Source organism: Heliangelus exortis, chromosome Z (genome assembly GCF_036169615.1).
Source record: "Heliangelus exortis chromosome Z, bHelExo1.hap1, whole genome shotgun sequence".
Lineage (NCBI taxonomy): Eukaryota > Metazoa > Chordata > Aves > Apodiformes > Trochilidae > Heliangelus > Heliangelus exortis.
The window spans coordinates 26365625-26383578 of NC_092454.1; the positions used below are offsets into that span (position 1 = coordinate 26365625).

The 17954-nt window shown below is 36.6% G+C and overlaps 1 protein-coding gene across 2 annotated transcripts; it reads left to right on the plus strand.

Moving 5' to 3' along the window:
• Window positions 1-16: 16 nt before the first annotated feature.
• Window positions 17-17012, plus strand: NREP (neuronal regeneration related protein). 2 transcript variants are annotated; one of them, XM_071730464.1, is made up of 5 exons: window positions 17-128; window positions 234-274; window positions 1711-1773; window positions 11308-11385; window positions 15297-17012. In XM_071730464.1, the coding sequence occupies exons 3-5, from the start codon at window positions 1771-1773 to the stop codon at window positions 15420-15422; spliced, it is 207 nt and encodes a 68-aa protein (XP_071586565.1). In that variant the 5' UTR covers window positions 17-128; window positions 234-274; window positions 1711-1770; the 3' UTR covers window positions 15423-17012. The 2 variants fall into 2 exon arrangements, with proteins under 2 accessions (XP_071586565.1, XP_071586566.1); XM_071730465.1 differs by lacking the exons at window positions 17-128; window positions 234-274 and adding an exon at window positions 291-548.
• Window positions 17013-17954: the final 942 nt, after the last annotated feature.

Below are 17954 nucleotides of genomic sequence, written 5' to 3' on the forward strand. Positions count from 1 at the left end.
GGAGGGGGGGGGGCGGGGGCTGGGGGGGAGGGGGAGAGAGAAAGAGGGAGAGAAAGAGAGAAAGAGACTTTCCCGAGCCACCCCCACCGCTTTTTTCTTTTTTTCTCTAAGGCTGCACTTGGGAAGAGGTGCAGTCATTCCTCCCCACACCCCTTTACCCTCTCTCCACTCCCCCAACTATAAATTGCCTTCTGTAGCATGCTGCCCTTTTAAAATCCACATTTGTGTTTCAGATCATGTAGAGAGGACAGAAAGTGAGCAGGGGCTTTTGTCTGTAAGTATATGCAATTCCAATCCACAGAATTATTAATTTTTATTTTATTTTAATTTATTAATCCTTTCTCTCTTCCACCCTTCCCTCTCTCTGTTTTTCTTTTTCTCTCTTTTCTTTTCATATCCTTTTGTTGTTAGCTGGACTTTGCTGCAGCTTGCCTTTCCCCTTCTAGGTGCACATTTCCAAACAGGCTTTCTTAAAGAAGATGGGAAAACGTGCCGTATATGTATTTAACTCTCTGTCTTTGTGCTTTAGGACTGAATTTGTAGACTGGGTATGTTTCTGCACACATGCAAGGGGAGATGAAAAGCGGTTTTCTAAAACCGTTGCCTTTCTCTCTTTTTTCACCCCACAAACACAAAAATGCTTTACTGAACCTAATGCACTTAGCATTTCTAGCATGCATGCAAGTCTCTAGGATTGTTTTTTTTGTCTCTTTTCTTCTCCCTCGTAAAACGAATCTCCCTCTTCTCCACCCTGACACTGGATTCTTCTCAGGCTGCTGGGGTTTATTTTTAGAAAGCAGTAATTCTTGCAACAGCTTTCTGCATTTTTGCATGTGCAGCAAATTTTAGGTAGTTCTTCTGCGAAAAGCAAAACAAAAACCCTAAGCATATTTCGGCAAACATTTAGTGATGTGCTTTCTCTGAAAAGCTTCTGTGTACATTTATATAGTCTGCAGTTTTGAATCCAATATGTATATGTGTTTGTTGTGTAAAGATATGACTCATACCGAATTACATTTCATACGTACACATTATAAGTAATAAATATATAATCAATAGAAGAGAACTTTAATTTTTATCACTATATGAAAACTAACAAAGGAGTTATGCTACAAATTCAGTCAATTAGGAGAGCGGTAATTTAAGGCACCATTAAATGAGGTAAGACCTACTATTTTTTTTTTATCTCAGCTGTGTGTGGAATAGAGAGAGAGAAAACTGGGTTATGTAATGCAGTGCCATTTCCAAAAATACCTACTCTCTGGGCCATTACATTGTGAAAGCCTGACATTGTTATACTTGTTTCTTGACTGCAAAAACCCCACACTTTATATTTTGCCTGGGAACCACCTTTACAGTAGGCAAAGGGTTGTTTGGGGTTTTTTTTTGTCCTTTTCACTTATTTTTTAGTGTGTTAACCATTAGGTGTAGTGCTCTTCACAGATGTACCAAGTGCTAAGAATAGCACAGGGTTCTGTAAATCCAGGTGCTAGGGATTCCTTTGTCCTATATTTAAGCCTACAGACCACTGAAGTGCAGAGAAGCGTGATATATGAGCATACATGCGGTTAGAATAATTTACATGACTGATCTTAAAAAAGTGAAGCTCGTACTTGGCTCAACCACTGTTACGCTACTAAAAATGCCTATTAAATATTGCAACAGTTGGAATTTTTTTTTTCATTTTTTTATTTTTTAAATTGTTTTCAGATTGTTCTCCTTGTGCTACTTGAGAGAAACTGCAATCCCAAGACTTAAAAGAATCTAAAAATGGTAAGAATTAGTTGCATTAGCAAAGAATCAGTATATTTTTTGTATAAATACCAGCCTTTCTTCCCCATTTCCTACACTACTTTATAAATATTACCTTAATAAGATGTACCTTTTGAGGGTATGTGCATTTTCCATACAATGTCTGATGTACTTTGAAAACCTCCATATGTTCAATCTTTGATTTTCTTGCAATTTTTTGAATAAAAATCTGAAATCCCTCTTTGTGCAGTAAGGCTTATTTAATTGAAGAAAGAAGTATTCAGGTACCTGTGAAAAATACACATCATAAAACATGTAGGAATATCTGCAGATAAAACAATATCATGCAATTTTAGCCCATCCACCTTCCTCCCAAAAAGCAGAAATGGGTCATTGCACTTAGTAAATTAGGCAAATTTGATGTTAGCTTGTCAAGAAAGTACGTAAGATGCAAACTAAATCTTCCGATTATTGTGTAACTTTTTCAGAAGGTTTGCCTTTCTTTGCAATACAGACCTGTTCCAGAAAAAATGTCTAGGCATTAGCCTAACCGAATTTACAAGCAGTTAGTTGAAATTCAACAGTGACCCATTTCTTTCAGTGTTGTGTTTGTATTTTTACTGATTAAAAGCCATTTGTTTCACTCCGAGATACTACCTGCTGAAAAATACTGAATTCTCAAGAATAAGCATTATGCATCTAAATATTATGTAAACATGGTATTCTCTGAGGAGGGCTGTCTCAGCAGGACAAAGAAAATTGGTTTTTTAAAGAAAAAAGACATAAAACAGGCAGAATTAGTGTGGATTCTGTGTAGTAATACAGCATTCTAGACTGAAGATTCAACTGTCACTGAAGCATACCTGAATACATGTACTGACTGAAATGTGATATATTTTGGGTGTTGCTATGTTCTAATATCAGGGTAAAATGTGTTAATTTTTATGGGTTAATAGCTTGTCTGAATTTGCATTGCATAGGGTGGACAGAAGCACATAATGTTTTCCAAAGTGTGAGGTTCTCCCTCACACCCCTCCCCACATCCCTTTGGGGGACATGAGATTGAGTTAAATTAATTGCATTAATTATATTATTCTTGCCTGGTTCTTTGAGGCTGTTTTGACTTGTGGGAGGAGGGATGATCAAAGGTTGTTTAGAATAAGCAAATATGTGATCTGTTATAAAGACTTTTTTTTTTTTTTTTTCTTTTTTTTTCTTTTTTTTTCTTTTTTTTTTCTTTTTTTTTCTTCTTGGCTCCTTGTTTTATATCATTCTTAGCTGCAAAAATAAACCTGCAAATTCTGGAGTTTTAATCTGTTCTGGAACTTACTTTCATCAAAGTGCTTTGCTCATCTGGGTATAAATGAACAGTTGGGGGCGAGGAATTAAGAGGGAAATGATTAATTTAAACTGTGAATAGAGATCATGCTTAAATACATTTTGTTCACACAACTGTGGAATATTGGATAAGGCAACTGTTTTCCTACCAACACCAAGGTGACAATCAGCCCACATTTTTAGATGGTATGCAGGCTGTTATGTGCAATATATGCCTATCTATGGAACAAAAGATTAAGTTTAGTTAGGCAAAAAATAGCCATAGATTTTTACCAGCAGGTGGTTCTATAAATCTAGCAAAGTTCTTGTAGTACTCAATGAAATCAGTTTTGTAAAGCCAATATCTGTGCCAGAAGCAAAAAATACTACAAAAATTATCCAGATGCAGAAAATAAAATGTAGTTAACCTGCCTGTCAAGTCTTATTCTTTGTTTTACAGTTTAACATAACCAAATACCTAATTTAGCTGTTTTTGAAAAGTTTTTTATTTGTTATGGAAAGGCCTAATTCTGCTATTTTGTGAGTGTTGATCAGAATTTCAGTGTAAGAAAGACCAGATTTTGCTTCAGATTGCATGTTTTTTTAAGATGATACTTTGCATAATCTCCATCCCTACTACCACCCTGGTTTTCCACCTTTCTTTTACATTTGGCCCAGTAACACCAAAATACAATTTTGTGTCAGACCACTGACACACTTTCACTGCAGTAGTGGCTGTACTTGTCTATGGCTTACTTCTTGTATTTATTGTGTCTCCTCAGCCATTCTAATTTGCAGGAAAAAGCTTTACATATCAGTACTTCCTATGCTGAAATACATGACTGTAGAAGTGCTTGCTTTGCTCCCAATATATTAAAGCATACAGCATTTGCAAAGGCTCTATTCTGCTCTCACTGTTTATTGAAAATTTAGTTGTTACATCTCATAAGGCAGAGCTAAACCTTTAAAAAATGAGGGAAAATACCCTCCTTATTCCTTCACTGAAATCAAAGTTCATTAGGTGTTTAGTTAAGCTTACTGTATATTTATGACTATAATAAACTTATTGAGTGAGAACAAGTGAATTCTTGGTTTAACTTCACTGTCTAACCTTCTTAATTTCTTTGTTTTTATTCCATCCAATGTTTTTTACAGCTTGCAAGTAAAAGCAAATAAATTAGCAGGTTAGTTTTCAGTGCTGCTTTTCCTTTTCCTAGATTTGGATTTATGATTTCCTCATCCCTGATCAATCTTTCTTGAACCTGTATAGTAATAACATCATCAATAATGTAGAAGAAACAGGCAGAAGAGTATAATTGCTATTCTTTCAGTATTTTGAACTCACAGACATTTTGAGCCATCTTACACAAGAACACTTGCCATTTGAGGATCTATCTTTGTTTGTGTATATTTCCTTATGTGACTTCCTAAAGGAAGATAGAACCTATTATATTTATTTGAAAAGTATTAAGTCCTGAGGTTATTTGTCAGAATTTCCATATACCACTTTCATAGCAAGTGCTGCATGTCATAAACCACAAATTTAGATTTTAGAGCTAAGGGGGGGGAAAAAGGTTCTAACTAAGGAAAGAATTAATTTTAAAATTTATTTGGCCTGTGTGATTCAGATGTTGAAATTAAGAATCTTGTCAGAAGAGAGTAAGGAAGTCTTAATTCCAGGTTTTTTGTGACCTCAAAGAGAACTCCTAACAAAACAAGAAGTAAATGTTTGGTTTTGAAGGAAGAAATCTAATGGGCATCTTAGACACTTGACAAAGTGGTCTGTTTGTTTGCTTCTAAAGCACTCAGGTGTTTCTCCATGCTCACACTACAGTCAATTTCTGGACTTCAAGTTCAGTTCTGAGAGTCTGCTGTACAGATGCTAAGGAATTTAAGTGAATACCACTAATAAAATAGTGTCACTAAACAGTGATTTTGACCTACCTGAAAATGAAGAAAACATATTCTAGAGCAGCTCATTAATTTACTTCTGACTTACTCAATAAGATGGCTTTCTGCCCAAGCAGTAGTGGTGTGAAATCTCTAGGACAGGTGTTTCACAGCATAGCTGTGTCTTCCCAAAACAAAAAGACCTTAGATTCAGGTCATTTGGAATGAACACTTTCTGTAGTTTATCCTTGCCTGGACACTGGACAAATGCAGCTCCTGGTCTGGCATGAGAAAATTCATACTTGTTTGTTGATTATTATTACCAAGTGTGGAACTGGAATGGTAGTTATGGTAGTTCAGAAATTCACAGGACTGTATCAGATCCTCTTCTACTCAGGTGTAGCCATAGGCAGAATTTGGTCAAGAGGATTAATTAGAGGGATGAAAGCTGAGTAGTTTTGGCCATCTGAACATGTATGTTATGCTTCTGTGTAATGCCTACATACTGTGCATGAAGAAGACATTTAGTGCAGTTTGCTCAATGCTACTTGATTCCTGAAAACTTAAGGAAAATCAAAGCCTTTCCAGCTTACAAAATAAATAAGTAGAAATACAAACTCATTTTTTGCAATGCTTCTGACAAGTCAGATGTTCAGCTCTGCAGAAAAAACACCTTTATCTGATTACGACTAGAAAAATTTGAAGTGAACCTTATCTGAACAGAACTGTGTTAACACATGGAATGGGAAGTTTAAATAATATTTGTTTTTAAGTGTTGGAGTCTAAAGCCTTCATGAATGTTTTTTGTTTGTTTTTTCCATTGGAAAACTGCTGCCCCATTCCTGAACTTGGGTCCTGTGGTGGCTAAAGAGGGAGGAGAGGGACTACACTAGAAAAATCTCGTAAGAATTTTACAATTAGTATCATTGACTAGGACAGTGTATTTAAATAAAATATTGTTAAATATTTGTATTTTGTTCTTATTTCAAATATTTATTCACCTCATAAAACCATATTGGTTGAGGGTGCAATCTGGAAAAGTGCAAAAATATTATTTTCAGATATGTAATGTAGAATGATGCTATGAATCACTGTCTGAGTGTTACATGAAACTTTTAATTTAGACTGCTAGTCTGAAAAATTCAGGGTAGCAGTACTGAATGAATCCTTATGTAGATGTTCTTGGGAGGACTCCTGGTGTTTCCTTCTGTAAGTACTGCATTTAAATAAAAAACCAAAACAAAACCCCCTCCCTTTAGAACAGGTGCTTTTTCATCCTGCAGGAAAAAAATGTTGCTACATTTATTTTGTTAACAGTAACCTAATTGTCTGCTACTAGTGTAGCATACCTGTATGCAGTAAGCTAGAAAAAAAGGAAAAAAAGCTAAAAGAAATGTTTGTTCTCACTGATGGTGGTATAAACTTTGGCCTAATACGTACATGATCAGAAAGAACCCTAGAATTCTTACGGTATGGTTGTTGAGAAGCCACACATTGACACAACAGATCTACTCGAAAAGACTAAGTTACAAAGGAACAAACTTTCCTTATTTATTTTAAGAAGACTCTGGGATGAATCTCTGTCATGAAAAGATTATGAATTTAAATAACTCTATTCCTGCTGGCAGAAGAAAATCCAGTGGAAATATTGGAAATGGCCTTACTGTTGATTTCTCAGCTAAGTAATTATATATGGCAATATGAACAAATCCGAGAAACAACACTTGGCAGGAAGAGTTCTTTGTGTCTTCTCATTAGATGCATTCAGCCTACAGAACGTGTATGATAGAGTTTGCGGTTTTATGTTTGAGGTAGAAGTTAAGCTACATTAAATTATGCTATTTGCTGTTACTGTGGTACTATGGTGGCTGCAGGTAAACGTACCATAGTGCTTTTAAGCACCTGTTAAAATATAATCAGCTGTGGTCATTGCATCTCTTCTGAAGAGGTAAGTACTGGTTGTAGAGTATGGTTCTGTCTCCCAGTTCCAAGAGCTGGATGAGAAGTTGGTATCTCATAAAGGGGAGGGCTTTTGTGGCTGGGCTTTACAGCAAGGAGACAGCAGAGGCAATGAGCTTGCTGCCACATGGAGAACATCACCACTTGTTGGATTTCTGGTCATCTTTCTGGTATGTGTGAGAAATTTAAACAGAATTAAACAAGCACAAGTTTTTCTCCAAAGCACTGTATTAAGTCTTTTGTAAGTTACGGCATTCAGGCCATTCATTTAGTAAATTTATACAAAATTTAAAACTGAAATGTTTTGGCAGTCACCTTGGTGTATGCATTTTTTATAACACAAAACTGGGAGGGAACTGGAAAAACACAAAGAAGAAGCATTGTTCTGGGCTGTCACCTTCTTTCCTAGGGATTCTCCTACTTGCTGGTTTTTTCCCTTATGATCAAACCTCAGTGAATTGTGGCCTAAAAGAACCTTTTGGTCAGCCTGTAGCAATGCTGCTTTTCCTCCTCCTCTGCTGTTCCTGTAATTTGTCAGGAGCTGAAGAACTTAACTGTGCAGGCTTTGGTCTGTAATTTTGCTGCTATGATGTGTGTTCACTTGACCTTTAGAACTGACTTGATTCTACATCTTGTTCTGCACTTACACTAGGTGTAGATACAAATTATTAGTAATTTAACTTTTCATTACCTTACTTCACCTGAAGAGTAAATTAGAAACTCGTATGTAATAGACTGAAAACTCAAATACTCTTGGTTCTCCAACTTGTTACTGTGGTTTTTCACTGTGTGTGTGGTAAGTTAAATAACAAATGCTGTTATTGTACTGCAGAGGCAATCAAAATGAAATGGAAAAATTGCTGGGTGGCAGTAGGTTTTGTGTTTGGTTTTCCAGAGGGGTTCTCTGATTATTTCTACTTCTGTAATGTTTTGCAGTTTCAGAGTTCCTGCACAGAAGTCAACTGGCAGAATAAAGCAGTTTGCATCAATTTTATGGGTTAATGGAAATGTGAATGTAATATACATTTGTTTTGTATTACTGCTCTGGACTAATTTAATTTCTTTTACTTTCAAGGAGTTTGGTACTCTGGTAAGCATCTTTGGTAAATTAGTGACTTCAATAGGAAGTTGGAAGAGCATTTCTAACAGCGTTCACAATGTATCACTTGATGTCTTTTTCTCTTCATATATGTGCTAAATAGTAACAAAGCTTTGCAATGTTTTTTGCATCAACGAAGTGAAAAAGCAGCTTTAGAGCACTTTTAGCAGGCAAGCTAGATTCTGCCTGACTAGTGCAGAAGAGTGCAAATTGATCCCTCTGGCTAAAAATTGCATTACATGTAGATGGTATGGGGAGGATTCATCTTCAGGGAAAAAGAAAGTGTTTTCTGTAGCTAACCTAATTCAAACATGTATGCCAGACACAGCTAAAGTTTCTTTTACCAGTTAAAGAATTTAGCAGGAATGTGCTGGGTGTATACTGTGTTTTCCCCCTCCTCAACACCATGTCTGCTCGTTTTGGAGGCCAGTAGTCACATCAGAGACCTCTGGGAAAAGTGTGCCTGCTCTGAGTGCTTAGTATCTGTTAAGACTCCTTTCCTGCAGCAAGGGTCACTGCAGCCGTAGAGCCCATTAGTCTTAAAAGCATGTTTTAGCAAATTTTGCACAGTCATTCAGTTCATTTTCATATACATGTCATGGGATTCTGTAAGTGTATCCATTAAAGAAGCAACATATACAGTATGAATGAGGACAGGAGTGAATTCTCTGAAGAAGCTGATACAGATGCACCAAGGTAGGATTCTACGTAGGAGCAGACACTTCAGTGTGACTTGGAGAATAGAAGCTTTTGAGGGCAATGAAAAAAAACAATGGAAGGAGATGGGTCTATATGAGAAGTTTTCTACTTAAAATCTAGAAACAGTAGTTCCAAGGTCACTTCTTCAAGTTGTGGAGGAAAGGAGCAGATGTCATCCTATTTTGTGAAATTGACAGAAATTGAAGAAGTGATGAACAAGGATTGCAAAAACCCTTAATGAATAAACTTGCTAATTCATGTGCTGCATGAAGAGGAGGATGTAAGGAAAAGCATACTTGTCTCATTTAGGCTTTTTCATCTCTATGTGGTTATGAGTTTGAGTCATCAGATAGGGAGGAATAAAAAGCACTAATATCTTCCCCATGAAAAGGCAAAACAAGCAAAGGATGCTGATGCACAGAAGTTAAAGGCAAGTTCAGGCATGCAGTTTTCCTGCCATGTTCTGCTAATATGCTGCCATGTGTTAGTTCTTACTGTAATGGCAGGTATAGTCTCACCAAAAAGGTAGGCCACTTGTAGTAATCCCAGCCAGGTGGAGAATGATCATGTAAATTTTCACCAGTTTTCTCTAACTATTTAACTACATTTATCTGCTATGTGTAATGAACCAAGTGAATTGACTAAATGTTTGGGTTTTTTCCCCCACTCTTTTTTGAATGCTAGTGGCACTGATGGGGAGAGCAAGACTGACAGAAAAACCTGCCTGCCCCATCAGTATACTGAAAATGTAAGGACAGGCTTTTGGGGTAACTGTTGTTGCACCCCAGTCAGAGGCTCAGACTTGTGCTGCAGATGCATGTAAGAAAACTGATCAAGTTCACAAAATTGGCAGGCATTACACCTGCTAAACCACATGTTCACCATAGTTTTAAATAATTAAACTAGGGTAATTAAGTTGCATTTTAACTTGGGCAAGATGTGGTTTCTGATGTTTCAATAGGAAAAGCTTTCTCACTGAGTCTGCTTGGGAATCAGCATCCCATTTCATGGTGGTTACAGTTTCTTAAATAGAGAAAAGGTTCCTCAAAACTTCACTGACTCTTTCAAATAAGGAGTAGTGTTGAGCACTCTTGAGATAGCCCTCATATTGCCCTTTCCAAAAGAGTCAGAAGGCAAAGCTGATTGGCAGATTGCCAATGGACTGCCACTCTTGAGAAGCTACTTGTATGTATTAAACTCTGTGTACTAGTTTCAGAACATGGTGCACTAATATTACATGCTTTCATAATGTTCCCCTCACAGTTAAAAATAAACTGCAGATGGGAGTATTTCTTTGCCACTTGCAGTGAAGGAAATGCTTTGATCCTAGCACAAGATTTCTTTCCAGTTTTGTGGAAATTAATGAGTTTTTTAACATAATGAATTATTTGGTGTTCAAGCAGTGGTGCAGTAAGATTTTTTTTTTAAGCATCTGGATTGTTACAGTGGGCTGTTGGTTAAAAGGAGAACTTTTTACTGCAGTGGGAGGTTTTGTGGGATGGAGAAGCACATGGTAGAATGTGCTGGGAAGTCACCAGAGCTCAAACCAGCTGGTAACTAAGAAACTTAAAAAAAAAAAAAAAAAAAAAAAAAAAAAAAAAAAGACAAAACGATAAAAACCCTGCAAGTTATAACTTTCAACTTAGCAGGCAAGTGTGTTACAATTTTTTTTTTGCAAAAGACTTAACTGTGGTAGGAGAGGAGAGGAGAGAGAGAGGAGAGGAGAGGAGAGGAGAGGAGAGGAGAGGAGAGGAGAGGAGAGGAGAGGAGAGGAGAGGAGAGGAGAGGAGAGGAGAGAAGAGAAGAGAAGAGAAGAGAAGAGAAGAGAAGAGAAGAGAAGAGAAGAGAAGAGAAGAGAAGAGAAGAGAAGAGAAGAGAAGAGAAGAGAAGAGAAGAGAAGAGAAGAGAAGAGAAGAGAAGAGAAGAGAAGAGAAGAGAAGAGAAGAGAAGAGAAGAGAAGAGAAGAGAAGAGAAGAGAAGAAACAAACAACCCCCCCACAAAAAAACCAACAACAACCAAAAAAACAAACAAAAAACCACCAAAAAAACCCCCAACCAACAAAAAAAAAAAAAAAAAAAAAACCAAAAAAAAAAAAAAAAAAAAAAAAAAATTAAAAAGTCCACCAAAAAAACAAACCACAAAACCCCCCCAAAACTCCAAAGCCCCTTGTGGCAGACACAGAAGGAAAATAAAATCTTCAGCACCATCTGCAACTTTTACTGACCAATGTCTGCTGCAGTCATCAGTAAAGGTGACTCTTCATTAAGGAGTCTTTCACCAGTGATTTCTGGTAGAATAAAATGGGCTCACAATGTCCTCAGTAAGATTATTATACAAAATTTCTTAAAGAGATTATAAAAACCATTGAACTGAGATCACCACGAACAATGTAATTGAAATAGTTTAGAGACATGGTCATAGGTACTTAAAAATATGTACTGAGCATAAAACACAACTAGGTCTCTGGGTGAAGCTCAACTGACATTAAACTCACAGTTTAAGTAATATGATCTGTCCCATGAACACCATTTGATTGCATTTAATGAATGTCTCTTTGTTACTAATAAAATATGTATTTGTGTCACTACAGGTTTATCAGATGAGGTTAATGATTTGGGTAAACCAGAAAATCTTTCCAACCCGCCAAGGGGATGGGGGATTTCCAAAGGTAAAGTTATTTATGTAATTTCTTTCATCTAATAAATAGTTAGATAAGATGAAAGTTCAATGAATTTTATTTTATGACCTCTTCAAGAGAGTAGCCAGCTCTCATTATTTCGTCATGAGTACCATGGTGTTCTGTTTTTATTAAGGCCTCAGGACTCAACAGTTAGCTGAGGATTCTGGCTTTCATTTTAAAGACTTTTTTTACCCTTCAGGCTTGTGGAAAATATGGATTCTTTGTGGCTCCATATCAGAAGAAAACCCACTAATTTTTGAGATTTCTTATTTCTTGAGTTTGAGTTATGATTCTACAATCTTGACATCTGAGTTTTGCATGCTTGATTTTGGCAATTAGATTTTAGCATTGCAGGTAAAAAATGTCAGTGATAATGTAGGAGGAGGAGGAAGTGATTTGTGTTGGTTTTCTGCTTTTACTTTTCTGCTTGTGCTTTACCTGGCTTGATAACAAGCACACAAAGCATGGCAATTTTCATGTGAGTTCGAGAAGAAGTACCTCAACCTAAATGCTGAAGGTGAGCCCTGGCAGACAAGATTTGTAAGAATTTGCTCTGTTACCATTGCTGGTTTCATAAATGATATTTGAGTATGAAATTGAGTAAGAAAATGTAATAGTTACTCAGAACCACAGAATACACGTTTTATTTTCAAATTCCCTTCCATTACTTACCCAAAATCAGGCAAGTTAATGGCAGGTAAGTAAGAAGAGAGCACAGAGAAAACTGGTTTTATTAACATTCAATTGCTATCTAGTCTCTAGCTCCCTACTAATAAAACTCTTCTATCTGGATAAGCCTATATTTTCCATATTTTTCCTGTATAAAAGGACTTCTAGAAATGATAGCTGGTCTATTAACAGTTGGCTCTTTCCAGACTTGTGTCAGCATGCCCATTTTTAATTTAACATATACAGCAGTACTGCCATTCTTATCATTCAAGGTATTTCAGAAGTTCAGCTGAGCAGGCTGATAGCAATGCCAGATTACAATGAATGTGCTGCATATGGTCATACTTACATTAAATTAATTTGCTAATTTTATGAATCAGATGTGTGTTAACTAGATAATGCTTATTCAAATTTTTAAGCTAGCAGCTTTTAGTAAGTTATTATTCATCACTAAAGTTGCTCTTGAAAAATTGGAATGAAGCTGTGTGCAGCACAGATAGTAGCAGTGCTGCATTATATTGGATTTATGAATAAGCTTGGGTTTATGCTGTACATAGATTTAAAAAAAGTTTGTCAAAAGAGATTATTGTTTCTCAGCTAGTAAAAAATATCCTTTTTTCCTTTAAAGTGTCTAGATTCCTGCTTTTTAAATCAGATGCATTTTTTCTAGCATTTATGTAATTCTATAAAATATAATTGACCTATATACACAAGGACTGGTTTTTAGAACTAGCTCCAGCTTTTATCTTCAAAAAACTTAAGTATTAGCTGCACACAATCTAGTTTCCAGCAGAGTACTATCCTTAGCAGAAACTGGTGTCTTTGAAATCTAATTTTTCATCTATCTTTTAAAATTAATTAGGGTAAACTGCTGAAGAGGACTGCAAAAAGTTTTCAGTCTCTCAGCTCAACAGTTTGTACTTAAGGCTAAACAGCTTTTACTACTCAAAGAATAAAGCAAAATTAATATAGGTTTTTTTGAAACTGTTTTTTTTCAGATTTTCAAGCTTTTTTTTCATTCTCATGGAAGTAAAAAAAAGTGCTGTTTTCATTTTCATGTAAGGATACATTTCTTACAGACAGCTTATCTCTTGACGTAGCAGGGTCCCATGGGACTCCTTATCTTATGATTGTATGGCAGAATTTCAGGACTGAGATTGTTTTAACAGCTGAAAAGGAACTGCCTGACAATACTTTTGGAAATTTGCTGAGACCTTTGGTCTTGTGTGGTGTGGCGTGGCTGTTTGCATGTGTAAGTTTCTAGTTTCCTTTTCATGTCCTATAATCATACACAAGTAGCAATTTCAGTCAAGAAAAAAAGCAAAAATATTATCATGAGCATGCAATTTTCTGGAGTCCTGTGAGGAGATACATTTGTAGAGTCACTAAAATGTAAATATGATTTTTTCATTCTGAAATTGCCTTTTGCAAAATCCCCAATTTGGCTCTAGCAAAGGCAAGGTATGTTTGTTTCTACTCCTGCTTCATCCCCTGGCTTGCAGAGCCCTTTTGCATATGTACTGATCAAAATCTTCTAATTTCTTCATTTCTGATGCCCTGAAGAGAGATGGCACCAGTTTGCCCCAGGAAAGGATTTTACTCTCTGTTCAGCCTGAAAATTGCACCTGGCTGTGTACAGTGCAGAACCCTGGTGGGAGTTTGTCCATCCAAAGATAGAATTTATCCTGTAAACTGTGATAAAGACAGTGGGAGAGCCATGGTGTAGCTTCAGTTCCAGCACAAACAGATCTAGGAAATGTGGGTGTTCCGATGAAAAATATGGCTTTGAAGTGCCAGGAAAGAAAAACTGCTCAAAACTGAACTTTCTTGGCAGTTGTGAGACTGCTATGTATTTAATTCCTAATTCAATTCAGAAATTTGTAGTTCTCACATCAGAAATACTGAACTTGGAGAAGATAATTTCAGTTTCTAAAACAAACTAAAAGCCATCAGCTTATATGACAAGCATGTCCTAAGCAATGAAACACCTTTACAGTTCTGATCTCTTGAACGAAAAACCCACAGATTTTTTCCACAACTTGGAATGTATCATTAGCTAAACAAGTTCTTTTTGTTTAAGATCCTATACTGACATAGCATCAGCAAAGTCACTCTAAGCATGTGCTTAGACTTTAGGCTTGCTTTTGAGACCTAAACTGAAACATATTCAAATGCTTTGCTGAACAGGTACAGACTACAGCCAGTGAGTGGTTAAGTATGGTTAATGAAAACCTATCTGAGGCAGCTGGCTGATTTGGCACACCATCTCTTACCTGTCCTGAGACAAGTAACACACTAGTGTGTTCTTTTCATTGAGTTATTATAGGAAAGTCACTTATTACTGTAGGACAGCGCCTTATACTATAAGAAGATGAAAAATGAGAGATCTAATCTGTAAAAGAGTCTCTTAATAATAATACAGTCTTTAGCAACTAAGACTCACTTTTATGCTAAAGGTGGTGTGGAGCCAGAAAATGGAACTTGGGAGTTAAAAAATCAAACAAACACATTAATTTTTGGTAGATAATACTATTTACATTTGTTTTTGAGTACACTTGGTTTTGAGTTACATTGTCAAAGGAGCTCAGTGTTCATCTGTTGATTTGAGGCCTTGCGGTTTGCATTCATGACACTGAGACACTGTGTCTGCCTTTTGTGCTTTGCATGTGCAAAACAGGTAATTTCTAATTTTCAGCCATACTTACATGCCAAAACTACTACACAGACAGCTCCTGCAGGTTCAGTTTTAGACCTAGTTATCCCAGCTACTAAGAAGGATGCACAAATGTCTTGGTTTGGCAGAAGCTAGAAAAATAATTCTGAGTAATAGTGTAATGATTTGCACCCAGTCGGGAACTGCAAAAAGTGTTGTAATTCCATATCTTCTTCTCCTGTAACTTTGCTCAGGTGGTTGGGGTGTCCATAGCTGCACTAAATGTCCAAATTCCCAAGTTCAGCAGTGAAGGATGCTTTTTGAATCTTTTGCATTTTGGCTGCTTGGGCAAACTCAGTCGTCCCCAGCCAAAGCATTTTTTTATCGGTTGCTGGAAGGCTTTGCTTTAAAATCTTTTCTGTGGCATTAGCACTTATAGCTGATTCAGCCATGTTTAGTAGTCCTTTACTTGTGAAGTAAAGCTACAGACATTTGGAAAACTTTAGGTAGCAAAAGGGAGGACACCATCAAATAGACTTCACAAAACACATCTAATACTGGTTTTTCCTCTCCACAGGGAAGTCCCCCCATCTCGAAGGAAGTGAATCGCAAGAAGAAAAGTGAGGTGGAGGAGGCACGTCTGCTTCCAGCAAATGGCTATGGACAGCATTTCACCAAAATCAATTACCTCTACTCTTTTTAGTCATAGTTTCTCCATTTGTATTACATATGGTGTATGGGTTTGATGAGGTCATGGTGTCATATATTGGGAATTGTTTCTGTGTAAATCATCCAGTGTAAGAAGAACCTATGGGACTCTGAGCCTTGCTTTAGGGAATAACAGTGGACAAATGTGTACCATAAAAAATAGTTTCGAACATTCTGACTCAAGCGAAAGCTCTCAGAATTTCACACTGTGAATCCATGTTTACAAACATTACAGGTGGGCCCTCAGGCCTGTTTCTACCACAGCAATGTCTTCCACTACTCAAACTCCACTGCTCATACACAACCGGTAAACCACTCTCAATTTCCACCATCCTGAACTGCTTCTTGCAGAGGCTGAGAGTCCCCCTTCTTTTTTTTTTTTCATTTAGATGTAACAAGCCTAGTAGTTTATTTCCATCGATTGTCTGTATATCTATATTTTATCCATGTACTCTTTTGATGTATAGAAGTAGTATGAAACTCATGGTTTCCTTGTGGTAAGTGATTGTGATGCTGCCACGGGATTTGAGACACTGATGAATGGTGCTATTTTGGACTTTAAATATGCTCCTTGGCAAGGTAGCTCTGATGGAGTTATTTTTTATTTCCATGTTCTGAGAAGGTGTTGGTACTTTGTTTTTCTGAATGTTGTTCTTTAGACTGGACTGACTTGTTTACTTGTGTCTTCAGTGTGGCTTTCTTATTCAGTGCTGTAGGTGAGTAACTTCTTATGGTGTACAAGGACTGATTCCCTATCAGGGTCCACTCACAAACATGCAGTTATAGTGGGAGCAATTACAAAACTGTAATACACATAAAATCTCCTTTCTGACACCTATCCACCTAATGGAGAGAGATGAGCAATAATTTTCCACCAACCTCTCAAAACCTCTTTTTATTTTTGTCTTTTTAAAATCTTTTTAAAGAAGAGGGAAGTTTTGATGTCCTCTTCAAATCCATAAAATAGGGGATATAGCTTAAAAAAAAAAAAAAAATAAAAAAAATAAATTTATGGGAGGAGAAGTCCTAAAGGGGCAGAGTACATTTCTATGGTACTGTCAACATGTGTACATTACATTTTTGTTCTTGCTCCCAGACTTCTATCAAAACAAAACAAAACAAAACAAAACAAAACAAAACAAAACAAAACAAGAAACTAAACAGTATCATCTACTCATGGAGTGTTGTTGTGTTAGACACAGTCTGAAAGCCCACCTTAATTTTTTATATAACTGTCTTCTAGCTCTTCCTTTTACAGGGCAGGCCTTGTTTTAACTATTTTTGCTTCTGACTGTTAAATACTACTGCATGCACTGCTCTTCCTAGATTTCTTTCCTTTCTCCACCTTCTGTATCCCTCTGATTGTACATTTTTATTTTCCAATAGATTAGATATGTCTACTGTGCTGTGTATAAAGCAAGAAGTAATATTCAGCAGTTGTGGCATTTATGTATAGTTGCAGTTGTGTACTGCTGAAAACGCAGCTTTTGTAACAATGTGATCTTTAATAATGCACTACAAGTACCTGATGTATTTTAGCTATTTTAGTAGGATTTGTTCAATAAATATGCAAGCTCTAAGGGTAGCTGTAATGTCTCTGTTTCCTTACTACAATAATGGGAGGGCTCCTTTTCTGTTTGTTTGCACCTGTTCTTTACATGACTTCTGAGATGGTTTTTTTAGTAAGAGGTGATTCCTTTTGTTGTTTGTCGGACAACAGCTATTAAGATAACCTAAGTGCCAGACCTGGATCTGGGAGATGATGGACAGTGGCAGACATGTACTTTGCTTTCAAGGCTGCTGAGTGACTGGGTCAGACATGACACTCGAGACCATTTTTAATAATCTCAGGAGGAGACTGGGAGGAAACTGTATGTGCATAGCAAATACAATACATCTAATTTTCCATCTCTAATGAACTGCGTGAAAATGCCATTTTTCTCACGTGAGTAATGTAGTTTAAAAGAATGTTCATACAGTCCTCTGTAAAAACACTTCAATGGGCGGAAAAAAAGTAATCTCCACAATTGTAAGGTTTTGAACATATATTGCTTTAATTTTAGCATAGAAAACATATTCTTTTATAAAACACAAGCAGTAACTACCAATTAATACTAGGTCTGCCCCTGACATTTTTCACCCATGATTCTCCCAGATGGGAGCAATTCCCTATGCTCAATTTTGCTGAGTGAATTTACATATGGTATGAGTTTGATTTGATGACTTTGCTCATATTGCAGAAAACCCTGCGCACACATCTCATGATCCAAATGGACACTCATCTCACCACAGGAGAAACAACAGACAGTAGTGTATTTGGGCTAGGGTTAACTCTCTGGTTAGAAAGCAGACATCTATATCCATATGTACATGATGAGAAAGAGTTAATAGAATTAGAGCAATGATTAATTGATTAATTGACCTTATGTTTTTAACCTGTGGTCCACTGACTTTGGGAAGTAACAAACCATTGCTAAAAGAGAGATGAGAGATGATCAAAAAGCCTTGAAATCCTAGTCCAATTCTT

Coding starts and splice junctions, on each gene's coding strand:
- NREP (XM_071730464.1), top strand. Junction 11,386..15,296: donor GGGATGGGGGATTTCCAAAG/GTAAAGTTATTT, acceptor TCCTCTCCACAG/GGAAGTCCCCCCATCTCGAA.